We start from the raw sequence: 21027 nt of genomic DNA on the forward strand, positions 1-21027 counted from the left end.
GTCAAAAAAGACTGCCTTTGAATAACAGGAAGGCTAGATAAACTAGATAGGGGTGTATTCATCAGTGCACAATCTAGAAAAACATTTTGCAACTGACAATGTTTTGGAACAAAAACGAGTTTGATTGGATAAGTTCTGTTTGATCCCTCCATGTCTACCGTTTGCATCCTAGTTAAATGCACCCCAGTTGCTTGGTCTTGGCTAGATGAGATCCAGCTTGACAAATGTTTGTTTGCATTTGAGCCAACGCTAACCCTTCTCCTAACCCGCTACATTAAATCATCCTAACTTGCTGCGTATGTTGTAACCTGCTACGAAAAGTCAAATAGGACTTAGGAATTTGACAAAAGCAGAATCCTTCTAGCCATGACCCAATTGCTTCAGAATAACCATCAAACAGATCAGGGCCCCTTTATTCACAAAGCATCTCAAAAGGAGGAGTGCCGATGTAGGATCAAGATGACTGATTAAACATGTAATCCTATATGATACGCTTCGAATATGGGCAAAGATTTTTTTTAAGTTATACAATATTCCTGTCTAATGGAAATACAACAAAATCAATAGTTTATTTTTTTCATTAAATGTGAAGGTTACAGAAAGTCAAACAACGCATGCATATGACCACAAATCTGATGGCGCAAATAAAAATCGGTCCGCTAAAATTTTAAATGTATGCATATGACCGACCGCCCAAATGACTTAAGAAATATTGGCAAGGGAATATGAGTTTCTGAAAAGGTATGTCTAGTACAGCATAAAAACGCATTTTTGCATTCAGATTCATAAGTTAACATGAGTATATACAGTCATGCTAAATTCAAAATTAACAAATGTCAATTGAAGATTTATCAGAGTACAATCATGATCACAGACCCATTGGTTTGAGGAATAATGCCAAAACAGCCATCTTTAACTATTACTTGGCTGCTGGCTGAGTTTGTTAATACAGAAAATACTAACCCTTGACACGTTAAGCTAAAGCCAAGCTATTATATGGACATTAAACCTGTACCAGACATGGATCCAGCAATTAGTGGTTTATTTTTTGAAGGGGCTCCTGGAAGAAAATCTGACCAAGACAGCAGGCTCGAGTTTGCTATTTCTGCATCAAAGCTGATGTGATACAATTAAATAAAATGAAAACAATTTTCCCACAGAGTCAACTGGTAGTATACAGCATTGTCTTGTAAAACAGTCTTGGCTGTAGAATATCGAGTCAAATATATGAAGAATATAGCAGACAGGAGATTCTTCTCAGTAACCAGGTTTCCATCCAACCTTTCCATGCAGATGAATGACCGGATGATAAAGTTACGACAGTAAATGTGTCAGTAAAAACGTCCCAATGTCGACAACAAAATAAACCAGGCAAGGTGAGATATTTTGTCAGTGAATTTGTGCTAATTGCAGTTGAAATGCTTTTATCAGCAAATATTTGTATAAAAACCATCATGTTGCAGTAAACTTGGGAGTCACGTGATGTAGCCGACTACCAAGGAAATAAAACAATCTTTAGAGTTGAATGCTATGGAAACAAATGTTTTTTTTTTGTTCGATACAGGAAACTACATCGTCATGCACAGCCTTTTATCCACAGCAAGTCAGTTTGATGGAAACACGCCTGGTGGGAAAATTGCCACATTTTTTCTATGTTGTCTTCAGAATATTCATGTGAAAATCTCAACTATTGGATGGAAACTTAGCTAATGGAACACTGACACCTTGTGGTGTAGTGTGTAACGTTCAGACAAACTTTGCCAATACCTGCAATACCAAAAGCGGTCATCCATAAGTACACGAATGGAGGACCATTTCGAAAAGCTGCGTGCTTCTTTCAAATTGGAAAGTTTTATTCTTTCTAGTTTCACATAAACATTAACTACATTCTGAAGTATGCAACAACCTGGCTGTCTAACTAGTGTCTGAGCGAGAGAAAAAAAACACTAATAAAATTACCTTCTATAAAAGAGGCCGTTAAAATGTTATATTTATCGAAAATCAGATGTAAAAACAAAACAAAGTCACAGCACCACGAGGTACAGATTCATTCTGCAAGCTGCCTCTCCTGCACAGAGCTGTCCAAAGTAATACTCTACAAAAGAAACTACTGGGACTAGAAGACATTATTTGGTTCAGAAAAATGCAAGTAGTGATGGTTCATTTTAAGATTACACATAAAAAAATAATGTAGGGAAGAAAACAGTTTTACAATCTTGAGATATGAGGAATTTCAAACTAAAAAGAGCAGAATAGAAATTCACACGGTTCTTATAATACACTAAAAAGATACAAAATAGTTCTGTGGTAGTTCGGTTGGCAGCTGAGACTGGTTGAGAGAGGGGGTGTGAAGGGGTGGGGGTGTACTGGTAAGATCACATTATGGAGCAACCCCTCTTGGTGGCACGTGGGTCTCCCTGGAAAGCCACAAAACAACCACATTTCAGTCGATCTACACAATATCAACAAAAAAATATTTTGTTGAAAAACGTTGGATGCCAATACCACAGTATATTCTCGGTCAGTCTAAAACAACTATCAAACATGGTGATTTTTGCAAGACAGTGTTGCATGGGCTTTCTCCTCGCAGTGATTTTCTTTCAGTCCATAATTGCTCAATTCTAATCCAAATAAATATTTAATTGCTGAAAATAGCTATGGTTATCCATAAAGTCCATTTACCTGCTGGTGGAAGAGATCTTCCTCAATGACCTCCACTCCCTCGTCATCCTCATCATCATCTTCCTCCATGGCTGTCTTGTACGAGGTGCTCCTCCTGGCCACCTCCTGGAAACAAGCAGAAACCAGGGTTGTGTTCATTAGGCACCGAACAGAAGAAAATTAACTGAAACGAGGGACGACAGGAACTTGTCCAGCAAGAAATATTTGATTCCGTAAATTAAAAAAAAAAAAAATTAAAAATCTAGTGCGCCCTATGGAACACCACCCTACGTAGGGGAACGTAGGTGCGTTACGCTCTATAACATTGGATCCAGGGGACTAAGGAAAGCTGATTAGAATACTGCTCTGACAGCAGCAGTAAAAGGTGGAACAGGGCACCACCTGCTGGTGAAACGATTACAGCAGACGAGGGGTTGTTTATAGACGGGGCCAAAGACAGAAATATCATATGGGGCCCACTTTAATAATATCCTCTTGAAGCTAGGGGGCACTATTTTTATGTTTGGAAAAATAACGTTCCCAAAGTAAACGGCCTATTTCTCAGGACCAGATGCTAGAATATGCATATAATTGACAGATTAGGATAGAATACACAAAAGGAACATTTATTGTGTAACTGGGAGTCTCGTGAGTGAAAACATCCGAAGATCAAAGGTAAATGATTCCTTTGATTGCTTTTCTGATTCGTGACCAAGCTACTTGATGCTAGGTGTACATAATGTTTTGTCGGGCGATCGATAAACTTACAAACGCTTGGATTGCTTTCACTGTAAAGCATATTTTCTAAATCTGACACGACGGGTGGATTAACAAAAGGCTAAACGGTGTTTTTTGCTATATTGATTATATGAATATAAATATTTGTAGTAATATTATTTGAATATGGCGCTATGAAATTCAGCGGTTGTTGATAACAATTATCCCGGGATGGGTAGCGTCAAGAAGTTAGAGACAACTTAACAACTCAGCCCTCCATAAGTCCTTTATAAGACTTGTATAAATGCTACATAAAGTGGATTAAAGGTTCTGTACTTCTCCCTGAGGGTTGAGCAGCAGCACCTGGACATCTTCCCCTGTTCCCCAGGACGCCTGGCTCTTCCACACCAAGTCTGTGGGGGGGTTGGAGGCCACACCCGCATTGGATGCCCACACCTGGGACAGAGAGAAAACACAGGTTTCAAGGTTATGGGAATGTGATGTAAAGTAACTTAATAGGCTACAATTCTAAAATGGATATTCTCCATAGAAAGTGCTCTTTAGTCCAGGGCTAGGTTTAATCCATGTCCAGGAAATCTGCCCATACAAACATCAAATATCTGCTTGTTGTTCCTCCTCACCATTGATAAATCTAACTCCGCTCTACAGTGTTATACCACAGTGAAGCAACATAATTAATATCTACTTTCCTGTGTATTAACTAGCAGAAAATGCAGTCTTACCGTGACTTTCTGGCCTGCCTTCAAGACATATTTGGGAGTAAACTTGTAGGTGGCAGAAACTTCTCCGATGGTCCTGGTCAGCTCATAGCCCACCATGGCCTGGTTCTGGGGAAGAGGACAAGGAAATACAAGTTCATTATAATAACTATATGTACCCTTTATTTACTGTACCACTGACATGAATCTCTTTTTCAAGGGAGCCCTGGCCACGAGTTTGATTAACTTTGTGTGTATAGTTTAAGTGATAATATCACAGGCTGTGGTTTAAGCTGTAGTATTTGCAGTCAGGGTTGGGGCAATTGCAGTGGAAGTAAATTATGTTTCAGAAAATATAATTCAAAATAAAATTGAAAAATACATACTGGTTCTCTTAATTTTAAGGTGGTTTATAGGCAAACGGACGCACAAATGGTTTATAGACAATCTGGAACACAGCCTTCATTATTAAATAACAATTTGACTCGCCTAGTTAAAAAGTTACATTACCGGTGAAGTTCTGCTGTCAAACAAAAGCAAACACGTGTGAGCGCACACTAATGTTTGAGAACAAATGCAAACATTCAAATGTACGCGAGAACATGAGATAGCACAGTACGCGTCCCACTCATCTGCCACCCTCACCTCATTGGTGGTGTTGTGCAGGCGGATGAACTTCCCGTCAGTGTCGAGCTCATCAATGCACACTGGGCCGGTGGTGGAGGCGGAGTGGGCGATGGAGACGGAGCTGCTGGCCTCCTGCTCTTCCACATCCACACGCTTTCTCTTTCCCCGGGCGGTACGCACGCTGCGAGAGCTGGACTGAGCACGGGAGACGGTGACACGGGACGACGGGCTGGGGGACAGCTTCAGTCTAGTGAAGGGAGAGAGAAAGATTTATCAAATTAACACCATTATATTCTCAGTAACAGCTCAACGACAAGCTGGGAAGTTAACATTTCTCCTGCATGAAGAATCTACATCGATGTGTACATGTCTGGCCAGTTGGAACACCAGATCAGCCTGGGACCTGACCCAGAACAGGAGAGAGGAGCCAAACATTGAAGCGCTCCACTCCAAAGAGAAGATGACACTGATTGTATCTGAATTGTGTGTTGGTTTCCCCCCCCCCCCATCCTAAAGTGTGCTCACCCAAAAGTCAATTTTTACATCCGCATTCATGCAGAATTTTGTGTGCATAAGTGTGACTGTTGCATGAGTCACTCTCCTCTCCTCCCTCCAGTAGTTTCCTGTAGGCATTGATCTCTGTATGCGTCTCTCTTCACCCTCACCTCTCCTCCTCTCCCTCCAGTAGCTTCCTGTAGGCATTGATCTCCATGTCCAAGGCCAATTTGACATCCAGCAGCTGCTCGTACTCATCCAGTTGCATCTGCATTTTGGCCCGGATCTCCGCAATCTCCCGCTCCTTCTCCCCCAGCATCCTGCGACTGGTGTCCCTCTCCTGGGCCAGGGCTGACTCCAGCTCGTGGATCCGGTCCTGCCATCCACGGGTCTAGAGAGATATTTTACAGGTTAGGGTTGTGTTCAGTGGGACACACAAGTTAGACAAATTATGTGTTCAGGTAGTACCTCATTTCACCTCAACATTGTTATTCCTGTGTAACATTACTCCTGTATCCTCCATATCATCTCTCATCCCTTTTTGCATTCTGGCTAGTTTATGTATCAGGCTCTAGTCTAAATGTGTAGTCCAAACCATCAACCTCTTTAAAAAGTAACTGGATAGCATCGTAACCATTGTCAGTAGATCGTAATAATGGTACAACCGTCACCTCAAATCATGTAAAAACACCTTTCCAATACATTTTATTAAATGAGGTCTCACCTCTTTCTGCATGCTGGCCAGCTGGGAGGCTAGGCTCTCCACACGCAGGCACGACTCCCGGAGCTCCTCACGGGCCATGCTGGCCGACGAGCTGTTCATCTCCGATGACAGGCGCACGTTCTCCAGCTGCCCCCGGGGTACACAGGAGGACAGAGCAGAGTTAAAATGGGTTGTGTGGGTACAAACAATGTTAATTTCACACATACGGAAGGATGGATAGTGCAACGCCTCACAAAGAGGAAGTGAACGTCACAGAGAGGGCTTCCTGACCAGCCAGAGAGGAAGTGCAACACCAGAAATTGGTCTTTTTAGATTTGCTGTGTAACGCTGCGCTTGATGACGTGACTTTACTGGTATCCAACAACTAGTAAGTTTGACACAGATTTACATGCACTGTTCCCAATGGGTCACCCCAGCATGGCGAGACCCACTGAAATGAGGTTAACTTTATGGTCAATACCACAGCAAGTCAGGAACAGAATCTCCTAAAAGCCTTGGTATATGACCAAACAATAATGGGCCCTCCATTCTGCATCAAGGATCTTGGATGTTGTGTTTCTGCCTTGCACCTAGGCCACAAGTTAACAGGTAGGAGTGTGTTTTCTGTCTCACCTTGGCCACGTAAGTGTTCTCCATCTCGTCCTTGTACAGTTTGACCTGCTCGTCGTGCTGCCCCCTCATCTCAGTCAGGGCCTGGGCCAGCTTGAACTCGTACTCCACAGCCCGGCCAGAGTCCACCTCCACCAGACGAGTCTCGTGTCTACTCCTTGTCTCCTTGATCTCCTACAACACAGAAGGAGAGACCCTTTTTAAAGGAAGTACTATTCAGTAGGGGAATTGGGACAGAAGAGCCCATACACTAAAAACAGTCTCAGACGAAGACATAAGACTTTAAAATGAGCTAGGGTTGCCTGAACGGTACCTAACAAACTCACCTTCATGAAAGGGAGAAGACAACACTTTTTAGATCTCAGCCTCTGCATCTCAGAGGAAGCAACAAGGAACTATCCAAAGGGAACCTGAATGGCGCAGCGCTCTAAGGCACCATCAGTGCTTGAGGCGTCACTACATACCCAGGTTCGATCCCAGGCGGTATCACAACCGGCCGTGATCAGGAGTTCCATAGGGCGGCGCACAATTGGCCCAGCGTCGTTCGGGTTAGGGGAGGGTTTGGCCGCGGTGGGCAGTCATTGTAAGTAAGAATTTGTTCTTAACTGACTTGCCTAGTTAAAATAAAGGAGCAGCCCAAGGAATGTGCCAACAAACACAGCCATGTTCAGGATCTCCTTTTCACAATCATTATGTTTGTAACAATATCTATAATTAGAACCATATTCTAAAAGTTAGCCCAACTCTAAATACATTGCTCTGGTTCAAGGTAGTACACACATTCAGGGAAAGGTGTATGACCATATGGCACTCTGAAGGTCTGCTTAGCAATATAACACTACAGGCATGTTGAGACTGACCACATGTGTGGGGCGGCTTGTTTTACCATTACATCGTGCCGTACACAACATCACATACTCAATTGTTGCGTCCAGAGGACACAGAGCCATGTCTGATCAGAGTAATTGTTTGACATTGGACAAGTAAACCAAATCACATTTGGACAACTCAAATATATATTCTTCTTGTCAGTCTATATATATTTTTACTTGTCTAGGACAAGTTTTGTCAAGCCCTGTATACTATACTTCTATACCTGATTCACATAAGATACACTACCGTTCAAAAGTTTGGGGGTCACTTGTTTTCCATGAAAACAGAGATGAAATTAGTTGCAAAATGAATAGGAAAGTCAAGACTTTGACAAGGTTGTGTTTTTTAATTGAAATAATTGTCCTTCAAACTTTGCTTTAGTCAAAGAATCCTCCATTTGCAGCAATTACAGCCATGCAGACCTTTGGCATTCTAGTTGTCAATTTGTTGAGGTAATCTGAAGAGATTTCACCCCATGCTTCCTGAAGCACCTCCCACAAATTGGATTTGCTTGATGGGCAATTCTTACGTACCATACGGTCAAGCTGCTCCCACAACAGCTCAATAGGGTTGAGATGCGGTGACTGTGCTGGCCACTCCAATATAGACAGAATACCAGCTGACTGCTTCTTCCCTAAATAGTTCTTGCATAGCTTAGAGCTGTGCTTTGGGTCATTGTCCTGTTGTAGGAGGAAATTGGCTCCAATTAAGTGCCGTCCACAGGGTATGGCGTTGTAAAATGGAGTGATCGCCTTCCTTCAAGATTGCTTTTATCCTGCACCCCCATACCATCACATTGCCTCCACCATGTTTACCAGACGGCATCAATCACTCCTCCAGCATCTTTTCTGCGTCTCACAAATGTTCTTTGTGATCCAAACACCTAAAACTTAGATTCATCTGTCCATAGACAATGTTGTAAATTACTATTATAGCTCGAAACAGCTGATTTTTAATGGAATATCTACGTAGGCGTACCATCACTCCTGTGTTCTTTCCCTTAGTTACCCTGGTTAAGCAGTCTTTATACTGAAAACTGTTCACGTCATCAACCTGCTGTTGTGTATACTGTGAGATTTGCCTTTGCTGCACCAAACATTCACACTAAAAGACAGCTGTGCTATAACTAAATGAATGGTGAGCATGTCTATAGCTATAACTAATGGAGGTGTTGGACAATTCTCTGACCTCCTCGAACATGTTCTTGCGGAATTCCAGCTCCTCAGACAGGCTCTGGTAACGGTTCTCCAGGTCGATGCGAAGCAGAGTCTCCTCTCCCAGCTGCTTCTTGGCAAAGATCAGGCCAGAATCCAACTGTAGGAGAAGAACAAGAGGGTTAATACGTGAATGAGTTCTAATCTACTGGATGTTTTTGAAGTTGTGGACTATGAAAAGACAATTGAGTTAAATTGTCAAAATGTTGCAGATTGTAAATGGCAAAGAAGATCTCCAATTCCGCAAAGTTAAAATCTGATATACTGAATAAGGCTTAGGAAAGAACAAGACTGGGTACGTGTGTGCAAGAGCTATAAAAGGATGGGCTCATGGCTGGAATAAAACTTGGTTTCCATGCGTTTGACTCCATTCCAGCCATTACACTGAGCCATCCTCCTATAGCCTCTTTTAACAATGTAATTAAGATGGAGGAGAGTTAGATTGCCCCCTTCTGGTTAGTGATGCAAAATCTCCTCAGATAAGGTCTCTATCCAAATGTCTATCTAAATGTGCTCAGCAGCTGTGAGATCTGTTTCAACTCATCTTCCAGGTGCATTCATTACAACAAATGCTGAGATATATATATATATATATATATATAAATAATAAATTAAAAAAATATATATATACACGATAGTTGGTTTCGTCAACAGTAAGTTTCACTCAAGCAACAATTGAACTATTCAATGTCAATTTTGAAAACAAATTGTATAAAGATGATTGAATTTATGCATGGCAATTTCAATAGGCTGACTAACAGCTGCCATGACCAATTACAATCTTGACGATAGGAAAAAAGTTAGACACCGTAAACAGTAACTTATCTTTGTCTGATTGATCCATACTGCCATCACTTTGAGGAAAGCCTGTTACAAATTAAAAGTATCGTTATCATCATCATTTACCTCCTGGACAGTTCCCTGCAGGTCAGCCAGGCTGGCTTCCAGGGCCCTCTTCTCTGACAGTGTGGTGGCCAACACCGCTTCCTTTGAGTTCAGCTGGGTCTCCATGTCCCTGAGCCGGGCCAGGGCCCCAGCCGCATCAGACTCCTTCTTGGCAAAGCTGCAGGCAGAAGTGGAGGCACAGCAGCATTGAGTACGGCCCAGCCATGGAGGTAGTGTGTGTGTGTGTTTTAAAACGCCAATTACTGAAGTCCCCATTGTCATATAGTCAACGGTGCCTTTGAGTAAAAACACGTGAAACATATCAGCAACGTTGCATGCCATAGCCTTGTAGAGGTGGTTAGTTAGGATGGCGAGAGTCGTGATGTCATCATTTCTCTTGGTATTCAAATACCAGGACACGAGGCCTGTTGTCTTCAATTGAAATAGCATAAACAGTAGGGTTGCAAAAGTCCATTGGATCTAAGGATTGCTCACTGGCAAACCATAAAGTCACAGTAAATTGGACATTTGGGTGAACTAACCGTTTAAACTAGTCAGGTTAAAGCCGACCATGGTAATAATGAGCGTAGATTTTAGTCGTGTTTACCCAGGCTACATATAAACAAACAGTCAAACGTAAACAGCATCTCATAACATATTGCATAAACTATCCTATGATTTCACTGAAAGAAAATCTGCTATTTTTCATCAAAAAATTCATACGCAACAGACGGCCATATTTGGTTTGAGATTAATATCAAACTCCACATTCAATCTGGAGTTCCTGTGCACACAACTGACTGCTCTGAGTAGCAGAAAGGGAAACAAAATGAGGTTATTCTATTGGCTATTTGTTGAGGCTCATATCTAGACCGGTAAGTATGAAGGCTCCAGATGAGACCAACATAGCAGTCCTCTGGGCGGTGCCCTCCATATACACAATACTGCGGAGTTCACGCTGTGTACTGACTGGGGTTGAATGGCGGGAACCAGGTTACCGAGATTTACCGCCCAAAACCACTCCTCTTTTCCTGGGATAAATAACTGAGAAACCGGTAAATTATAAGAAATTATTTCTATGAACAGCATGGCGTGAAATGGAACTGTTAAATGATACGTGATGTCTAAATTTGACTTCTCCACGGCCTCTGCATGGTGAATCAATGCTCAGGGTTTGACTGACTTGTTGGAAAGGTGACATCCTATGACGGTGACACATTGAAAGTCACTGAGCTCTTCAGTACGGGACATTCTACTGCCAATGTTCTATGGAAATTGCATGGCTGTGCGCTCAATTTTGTACACCTGACAGCAACAAGTGTGGCTGAAATAGCCAAATACACACATTTGAAGGTTTGTCCACATAATTTATGTAGTGTACTTTAATAATGCTTTTGAACGACAGTTCCGGTTTTTGGCGGGAAATACCGGGTTACCCGAGTTGGGGCTCCCGAGTGGCCAGTGGTCTAAGGCACTGCATCGCAGCGCTACAGCCGTCACTACAGACACCCTGGTTCGAATCCAGGTTGTATCACAACTGGCCATGATTGGGAGTCCCATAGGGCGGCACACAATTGGCCCAGCGTCGTCTGGGTTTGTAAAAAATAATTTGTTCTTAATTGACTTGCCTAGTTAAATAAAGGCCAAATAAAAATGTAATAAAACGCGGGAGAAAAGTGAGTTACTCTCAGGATGGAAGATTTGTAAAATATTTAACCCTAGTACCGACTAAGATCATAGGATGATTCAAACATGCAGTAAATACACGTCTAAAGGTCAATGTAATGGTGCTTCTGGAACAGTAGAGTTCAAGGGAAAAAGGGGTGTGGAGTTATTTCACCAGTAGCCACTGAGGATTTTACAAACATCACAGGACAGCGGAGTCAATCACCACCTTCCGGAGACACCTGAAACCCCACCTTCTCACCCCCCCCCCCTAAATGATTTAGATGCACTATTGTAAAGTGGCTGTTCCACTGGATGTCAGAAGGTGAATTCACCAATTTGTAAGTCGCTCTGGATAAGAGCGTCTGCTAAATGACTTAAATGTAAATGTAAAGATTTGCGGATGCCAGGGGTGTTTGAAATTAAGATTTTTTTTTTTAAAGGGAGGCGTGGTGTGTATACGTCAGTGGGAGGGAAGCATTCCTGCCGAGCGCTGGCATTTCCTGTCTCACACTCGACTTGGGGGCGTGAGGTATGCGTAGGTAGAGCACACTGTGTGGAATACAGGGGGAATGTCTGGTATTTCACACACAGCTGAATGCAGGGGGGAAAATGTCTTATCCGACACACGCTTTCATGTTACAGAAGAATTCTCTAGGTAGACGAAATGCATTACAGAAGAACAAAGCTGCTTCTTTCAGACAAAGACCAATAATAACATGTTACCACGTAGTGACAGGCTTACTTTATTCTATAGTTAATGAGTGCTTGCTTCATTGTTTTTCCCAGTACCTGCGCTAGGGCGTGATTTTCTATCTTGCTTTACAAAAATAAAATACACAAGAAAAAGCCAAGTCCTAGCCACCATGCTTCCAAATCTGCATTGATTGCCGTTTGGGGTTTTAGGCTGGGTTTCTGTATAGCACTTTGACATCGGCTGATGTAACAAGGGCTTTATAAATACAATTGATTGAATTTGAATAAGGAAATCAGTCCCTTGAAATAATTCCATTCTGCCCTAATCTATGGATATGCATCTGTTGATCAGATTTTTTTTTTAAGTAGGTGCGTGGATCAGAAAACCAGTCAGTATCTGGTGGGACCATTTGCCTCATGCAGCGCGACATCTTTGCATAGAGTTGATCAGGCTGTTGATTGCAGCCTGTGTAATGTTCTCCCACTCCTTGTGCGAATTCTGTATATTGGCGGGACCTGGAACACGCTGTCGTACACACTGATACAGAGCATCCCAAGGGGTGGCATGTCTGGTGAATATACAGGCCATGGAAGAACTGGGTCATTTTCAGCTTCCAAGAATTGTGTACAGATCCTTGCAACATGGGGCAGAGCATTACGCTGAAACACGAGATGATGGCGGTGAATGAATAGCACAACAATGGGCCTCAGGATCTTGTCACGGTATCCCTGTGCATTCAAATTGCTAATCGATAAAACGCAATTGCGTTTGTGGTCCACAGTTTCTGCCTGTCCATACCATAACCCCACCGCCACCATAGGGCACTCTGTTCACAACGTTGACATGAGCAAACCGCTCGACCACACAATGCCAACTGCCCTGTACAGTTGAAACTGTGATTCATCCACAACGTGCATGATTCTCCAGCATGCCAGTGGCCAAAGGTCAGCATTTTCCCACTGAAGTCAGTTACAACGCTGAACTGCAGTCAGGTCAAGACAACGAGCTTCCCTGAGACAGTTTGTGAAGAAATTCTTTGGTTGTGCAAATCCAGTTGTGTCAGCCTTCCGGGTGGATGGTCTCAGACGATCCCACAGGTGAAGAAGCCGGATGTGGAGGTCCTGGGCAGGTGTGGTTACACGTGGTCTGCGGTTATGAAGCAGTTTGGACGCTCTGACGTCATCATTAGCTAAACATAGCTTCATTTCTACCTTGTTTGCCATGGCATTAGCTAGCAAGCTAACCAAGCAAACCAAATGACAGCAAGCTTTCATTAAAATTCCTGTTAGCTCACGTTAGCTAGCCTGTTTAAACTGATTTGTTAGCTAACATAAATTGCACTTGAGGGCTGACTTCTCATAAGTTTGTGTAGTGCAAAAATTAAGGAAGGATCCAACTATGGTGGTAATTTGTGTCATGTCTGACTACTGCAGTATGGCTTGTCCATGTGGTAGCCAACAGCAACAAGCTCAGACGAGCTATATAAACGTTGTGTCAGCATCCAGCAGTGATCAGCTTGGTGGTTGCATAGTAATGGTGTCACCAGACCCAATTCTAAATCGAGTTGGCACCAGTCGTGAAACTGGGCTGCACTGGCCCAGGTTTCCCTCGACCCAGCTCGGATTTGGCCCTAATTTTAAGTGCAAGTGGAAACAGGGCTTTATTGTCCTCAGCACAAGGTGCACCTGTGTAATGATGCCGTTTAAATCAGTGTTAATATGCAACACCTGTCAGGTGGATGGATTATCTTGGCAAAAGGATAAATGCTCACAAACAGGGATTTAAACAAATTTGTACGCACAATTTGAGAGAAATAAGCTTTTTCTGCTTTCGGAACATTTCTGGGCTCTTTTATTTCAGCGTATGAAACCAACACTTTACATGTTGTATTGATATTTTTGTTCAGTATTCCACCGACATAACCCAACACATATTGAAAAGTACACAAGGTGGCCAAGCACTAATGTTTTAAATGTAAGCAAAGTAGCTGCCAGCTTGGTTGGCAGAGCTGGACAAAAGGCTACTTTCTGTAGGAAATGGGCTGAACAACTGGTTCAATGAGGGGGACCGAACACAGACATCTTGCAGCTGCCATGTCACTCTTTGCAGAGGGTTGAAAAGCCATTTTATATCCAAGATGTCCTGCCACCACAGCACACAACCTCTAACCCACCCATGCCATGCACTGAAACTACCCAGAGTACTGGAGAGAAGAATTCATTAGAGTAGCAAAACTTCCGACAGGCCCTGTTTCAGTACTGGTCAAATATGACTAGTATCAAAGGACTTTCATGCATGCATTGACTGGGCTGAACAGAAATGTCACCATTAACATTCCATACTACGACATGAGTACAGTACCCAAAAAATATTGCAGTTTTGAAACTTCACAGCAGTTAACTGTGGTATTTTGGACACGGTAATGACAGAATAACTGCATTGTGCTATAGTTGAACTTCAGTTATACTGCAAAATTAAAATATATTTTAGACAGTACTTTCTGCATACTGCAATCTTTTTGTAAGGGTCGTCCAAAAGTTTAGTAAAACACTATTTCGAGCAAGGTTAACTTTCAACTAGTCTAGCTTGATTTCCCCAAGATGTGGACTATTTGATAGAAGTTTGTCAACTTAAGATAAAATGAGAGGGGTAGGTCAAGTCCACGCTCAGGTTATCTAGAGAGTACTGGGCTGGAAAGAGACCGTTGGAGACTGGAGTCAATGGCACACATGCTGCAGCAGGATTACTGGCAAATAATGGGCATCTGTTCAATGTAATCTTCCAACAGGTGTAGAGTCTGCTTGATGCTTCAGTCAATCAAAAAAGCTTCCAACAACACTTCCAAGTTCAATTAAAGATGTCACATGTTTGTCACCATACTTTGCCAAGAGGGAGAAATAAAATGATTATCATAGGCTGTAGAAAATGTGGTACATTTCCAGGTTGTGTGAGAAAGGAGTAGTTCTGGAATGTTCCCTTTGCGAATCACAAGTAGAAATGCATTTCTTAAATTGCTACGTCCCAAAGTCTTGAGGGCAAATATGCATAGCTGTGCAAAGCCACTAGGCAGATGTTCTGAGGAACCAGTAAACCATGTGTTTGCACACACTTCAGTGCAACTGCCTGCTACTTCATCTTCAGCGATAACGCATTAAAATCTTCACAGTGGAACGAGTAATGTTCTAACGTTAGTCTAGACTACAAAATTACAACATATGGCCACCACCATTTTTATGGAGCACAGGTGTTAAAGCTAGAGGTCGACCGATTATGATTTTTCAACTCCGATACCGATTATTGGAGGACCAAAAAAGCCGATACATTTTTTGTTGTTGTTGTAATAATGACAATTACAACAATACTGAATGAACACTTATTTTAACTTAATATAATACATCAATAAAATAAATTTAGCCTTAAATAAATAAAACGTTCAATTTGGTTTAAATAATGCAAAAACAAAGTGTTGGAGAAGAAAGTAAAAGTGCCATGTAAGAAAGCTAACGTTTCAGTTCCTTGTTCAGAACATATGAAAGCTGGTGGTTCCTTTTAACATGAGTCTTCAATATTCCCAGGTAAGAAGTTTTAGGTTGTACTTATTATAGGACTATTTCACTCTATACCATTTGTATTTCATGAACCTTTGACTATTGGATGTTCTTATAGGCACTTTAGTATTGTCAGTGTAACATTGTAGCTTCCGTCCCTGTCTTCGCTCCTCCCTGGGCTCGAACAAGAAAAACAACAGCCACCCTCGAAGCAGCGTTACCCATGCAGAGCAAGGGAAACAACCACTCCAAGGCTCAGAGCGAGTGACGTTTGAAACGCTATTAGCGCACACTAACTAGCTAGCCATTTCACTTCGGTTACACCAGCCTCATCTCGGGAGTTGATAGGCTTGAAGTCATAAACAGCGTGATGCTTGACACACAACGAAGAGCTGCTGGCAAAACGCAAAGAAAGTCCTGTTTGAATGAATGTTTACGCGCCTGCTTCTGCCTACCACCACTCAGTCAGACACTTGTATGCTCAGTCAGATTATATGCAACGCAGGACACGCTAGATAATATCTAGTAATATCAACCATGTGTAGTTAACTAGTGATTATGATTGATTGATTGTTTTTAAGATAAGTTGCTAGCTAGCATTAAACTTACCTTGGCTTACTGCATTCGCGTAACAGTCTCCCTGTGGAGTGCAACAAGAGAGGCAAGTCGTTATAGCGTTAGACTAGTTAACTGTAAGGCTGCAAGATTGGATCCCCCGAGCTGACAAGTTGAAAATCTGTCGTTCTGCCCCTGAACGACTCAGTTAACCCACCGTTCCTAGGCAGTCATTGAAAATAAAAATGTGTTCTTAACTGACTTGCCTCGTAAAATGTGTATAAATATTTATAATTAAAAATAAATAAAATCGTCCAAATTGGTGCTCAAAAATACTGATTTCCGATTGTTATGAAATCTTAAAAATCGGCCCTAATTCAATCGGTCATTCCGATTAATCGTTCGACCTCCAATACAAACTGAACAAGTTCCACAGACATGTGACTAACAGAAAGGGAATAATGGGTCCCGAACAAAGGGGGTTCAAAATCCAAAAAGTAAGTCAGTATCTGGTGTGGCCACCAGCTGCATTAAGTGCTGCAGTGCATCTCCTCCTCATGGACAGATTTGCCCGTCCTTGCTGTGAGATGTTACCCCAATCTTCCACCAACGCACCTGCAGATCCAAGACATTTCTGGGGGGAATGGATGGCCCTAGCCCTCACCCTCCATTCCAACAGTTCCCAGGCGTGCTCAATGGGATTGAGATCCGGACTCTTCACTGGCCATGGCAGAACTCTGACATTCCCGACTTGCAGGAAATCATGCAGGGTCACATCAGGATGAGCCTGCAGGAAGGGTACCACATGAGGGAGGAGGTCTTCCCTGTAACGCACAAGAGTTGAGATTTCCTGCAATGACAAGCTCAGTCCAATGATGCTGTGACACACCACCCCAGACCATGACAGACCCTCCACCTCCAAATTGACCCTGCTCAAGAGTACAGGCTTCGGTGTTACGCTCATTCCTTTGACGATAAACGCGAATCCGACCATCACCCCAAGTGAGACAAAACAGCGACTCGTCAGTGAAGAGCACTTTTTTGCCAGTCCTATCCGGTCCAGCGACGGTGGGATTGTGCCCATAGGCGACGTTGTTGCCGGTGATGTCCTGCCTTACAACAGGCCTACAAGCTCTCAGCCCAGCCTCTCTCAGCCTATGGCGGACAGTCTGAGCACTGATGGAGGGATTGTGCGTTCCTGGTGTAACTCTGGCAGTTGTTGCCATCCTGTACCTGTCCCGCAGGTGTAATCTTCGGATGTACCAATCCTGTGCAGGATGTAATCTTCGGATGTACCAATCCTGTGTTGTTACACGTGGTCTGCCACTGCGAGGACGATCAGCTGTCCATCCTGTCTCCCTGTAGCGCTGTCTTAGGCGTCTCACAGAACGGACATTGCCCTGGCCACATCTGCAGTCCTCATGCCTCCTTGCAGCATGCCTAAGGCACGTTCACGCAGATGAGCAGGGACCCTGGGCATCTTTCTTTTGGTGTTTTTCAGAGTCAGTAGAAAGGCCTCTTTAGTGTCCTCCATTTTCATAACTGTGGCCTTAATTGCCTACCATCTATGAGCTGTTAGTGTCTTAACGACCGTTTCACAGGTGCATGTTCATTAATTGTTTATGGTTCATTGAACAAGCATGGGAAACAGTGTTTAAACCCTTCACAATGAAGATCTGTCAAGTAATTTGGATTTTTACAAATTATCTTTGAAAGACAGGGTCCTAAATAAGAGATGTTTCTTTTTTTGCTGATTTTAAATTCATGTGTGGTACAGGTACAATATAAGTATTAAAGTTCTAAACTGGAACATGGTCCATAAAATGAAAGTAGAGACCCTTAAATATTGTTCATATTTTTCAAATGGAACACGTGCAATATGCATCCTTAGAGATAACTACATTACCATGTGTACTGTAAATGCATGTTGTCAACAATAGACTGCTGATCAGGAAGTACCGTGTGTTAACACTCCCCAATAGAAATCTATATGGAATAGTAGTATGTGTGTGAACTTTATTGCTGTTCAAATGATCTCTTATAGGCTAACAAAACCTGCCACGTGACTGTATAATCACATGACCAGGAATAGTACACAAAGCTTAATTACTTCTGAATATTTAAATAGCCCATCTGGTCAGTCTTCCAAACTGACCCCAGTCTAGTTCTGCCCAGAAAAACAAGCCTTTTTTATCTGGCAATAGAGTATGCAAATGAGCAAATAATTGGATAAAGCATTAGTAGAGGAAATAAGGAGGCAAGACATGTCAGGAATTGGTTTGCGGATTATAGATCCCTTTCCAGTTGACGTCACGCAGATATGCGCGCAAACTCTTGATGGCAGTAAGATAACTGTCGCCATCTGTTCCCATTCAACACAGCCTAGATTTACATTTTTATTACTTCTAAAAAATAACTTTTTGCAATTCTCATACACTTACGATGTTTTGATTCTTGCTTCAGTCACTAAGATTATATTTGGTTGTGATCTTTGCAAATTAACTATTTTGGATGCAGCATTTGTTAGCTATAATGCTAACGCTCATTTATATAGTCTGTAGCAACAGTTAGACAGAGCTATTTTACAGGTTGAAGTGTTTTTTAAGTATAATAATTTGCGATGACAAAACATTAAGCAGTACAGCATTAAAATCCAAAAGTAGTGTGAAATGCACTCATAAACAACATGTAAAGAGAGGCTAATTTTGCTGGTGTTTTAAGAACTCCTCCTTGATCTGCCGCCCTCATGCAACAATGTTTGCAAACACAGAAAGGGTCTACTGTGAACTCTGAGATGGGCGAAATCAGCATTTTCCCTATACGTTGAATTGATATGAATGTACTGGTTGTTTTTGTTCTTAGGCAAACTCAAGGATTGTAAATGTGTGGATATTATCCAAATGAGCCAAAGCCTCTAATATACTAACTGTAACCAGCCGGTAGAAATTTGTCGTACTGATTTTAAAGTCACATGTACATGCTACTTTGTTAGCCCTAAACACCAAAACAAGTATGTGGCAATCAAGCGTAAACAGTCATTCAGACTTGTCAAATTACTTCTACCTGCCTCTCCTACCATTGACTTACAGCATTTACATGCAGCCAGAGGGTGGGGATAAGGATAGTGGACAGTGTATGTGGTACTGTAGTAAATTCCTACAACATTCATCATAATCATTGGCTCATTTTATTCCCCTCTTCCTTCGATGACTATGAATAATTGTTGTGGGAATGACTACTTCTGAATCCTCTCCCTGACTCAAATAGCTCTAGGCCATCTACACCTCGGGAGAACCACAACATTCCCTGCATTTTTTACAGCTTACACAACTTTATAGGCAGGAAGTTAGTAGAGAGAAAAGTAGAAAGTGAAGTGACCAAGCCCAAAAGCATTTACTGCACCAAGGGCTCAAATGCCAAGTGAGATAAGGGATTGTAAGTAAGCATGTCCTTGTAAGGTCTACACCTGTTGTAGTCAGCACATGTGACAAAATTTGATTTGAAAAGTCAAGATTTTGGAGTTAAAGTCCACTTTAGTAGGATACTATAGACATTCTGTCGTATAAGGAGTTTATATTGTATCATGTTACTTTTTGATAAAAAAAAACAAATGACAAACAATGAGTTTGTATACACTCAAGTTGTATTTTGACTGGGCAGTGGTCGCTTGGAATGGCTCAGATTTCAAGATTGAGACAATGACGCTATGAGATCCATTCAACCGTTAGGATGGGGGAGGGGCGCCTACCTTAATTCCTATCAAAAAGGTGTGGCACTTGGAAAAGACAGTAACACCCATGCTTGAATTTATACGGAAAACAAAACTGACAAAAGAAAAACGAATAAAAGTTACTGTTTGTATACATTAGTGTTCTACTAAAACCAGTTATAAAAGGGAACAAACCAACTGTGTGTTTTCAACGTAGGCTACTTGTTCACATTCTCTTGGGTAGACCATTCGTGAACAGTAAAGAAATTGGATACATTTGAAACAACTTTACCGAGGTTATCGGTCTGATGTTGCAACCACTTGGCTCCAATGTTGCAATTCACAGTTTTAAGTGTTCAAATGTGCAACACTTCGGCGACAAATCGGGGAATTTTCACATAGGCCTAATTTCAACAAATGTTCTCGTAAATAAAATAAGTTACTTACTTCTGCAATAACTGCTCATGGTCGGATTTGATCTTTCCCAATTCAATCTGCAACCTCGCGCGTTCTTTGGCGGTGTCATCGAGAGATCTTCGAGCGTCAGCGAGCTCGGTTTCATACAGTGATTTCAAACCAGTAAGCTCCCGGGTTCTTACATCTTCCTTCTCAGAAATCTGCAGGTGAAGAACGCTGTTCTCGGACTCTAGACTCCGGACTTTGTCGATATAAATGGCTAGACGGTCGTTCAAATTGCAGAGGTCTTCTTTCTCCTGCAACCTGGATATCCTCGTGGGGCTCAATGGAGTGCTACCGGCGGTCGAGCGGGTGCTTATTCTTTGGCCGGCCGGAGTTGAAGTTGCGGTTGCCATTATGAAGCAAAAATGCTGAATCAAATAGAGAAATATACATTCAATTAAATACGGTTTAAAAACGTCAAAATATATATTTTAAACGGTGGGAAAATGACCACGGCAGACTGAATTTGGCAAAGCTGTAGGACATGAAATACAGGTCGCTTATCCGCTAACCTAAGCAACAACAAAAAAGGTTACAAAATACATCAATTTACAACAGAAGGAAGTAAACCAAAAGTAGCTCACGTAAGGCAAAATAAAGCAGGCAGGCGGTGGAATGGGGTTAGAAATATAAGAAAGCCGCAAAGCTCATGCAAGTATCTTACTTTGTCTCAACCAAAAGAAAGCAGGCTTGACGAATATGGCCGCTCATGAATATGTAAAACTAACGTGACCTCAACCAACCAATGGTAACATGCAACGCAATATGTCCTTTCAACTTTAGCATTCGAGACAAAATTCAAAATAGATGGAATGCGTTTTCATGCTGCGCATCGTGTACTCCCTAAGCGGACGGTTGCCTCCCACAATG

The 21027-nt window shown here is 42.2% G+C and overlaps 1 protein-coding gene across 2 annotated transcripts; it reads right to left on the reverse strand.

Annotated features, from left to right (window-relative positions):
- Positions 1–550: 550 nt before the first annotated feature.
- On the reverse strand, positions 551–20921 carry lmnb1 (lamin B1). Of its 2 annotated transcripts, none has more exons than XM_064943426.1 (12): positions 20822–20921; positions 20146–20525; positions 9546–9702; positions 8614–8739; positions 6556–6726; positions 5944–6069; positions 5390–5610; positions 4743–4971; positions 4122–4226; positions 3715–3834; positions 2683–2787; positions 551–2417 (listed from the first exon to the last, which is right to left on the reverse strand). In XM_064943426.1, the coding sequence occupies exons 2-12, from the start codon at positions 20508–20510 to the stop codon at positions 2376–2378; spliced, it is 1767 nt and encodes a 588-aa protein (XP_064799498.1). In that variant the 5' UTR covers positions 20511–20525; positions 20822–20921; the 3' UTR covers positions 551–2375. The 2 variants fall into 2 exon arrangements, with proteins under 2 accessions (XP_064799498.1, XP_064799497.1); XM_064943425.1 differs by having other exon boundaries at positions 20742–20828.
- Positions 20922–21027: the final 106 nt, after the last annotated feature.

The sequence above is a fragment of the Oncorhynchus masou genome, chromosome 28 (genome assembly GCF_036934945.1).
Source record: "Oncorhynchus masou masou isolate Uvic2021 chromosome 28, UVic_Omas_1.1, whole genome shotgun sequence".
In the NCBI taxonomy this organism is placed as follows: Eukaryota; Metazoa; Chordata; class Actinopteri; order Salmoniformes; family Salmonidae; genus Oncorhynchus; species Oncorhynchus masou.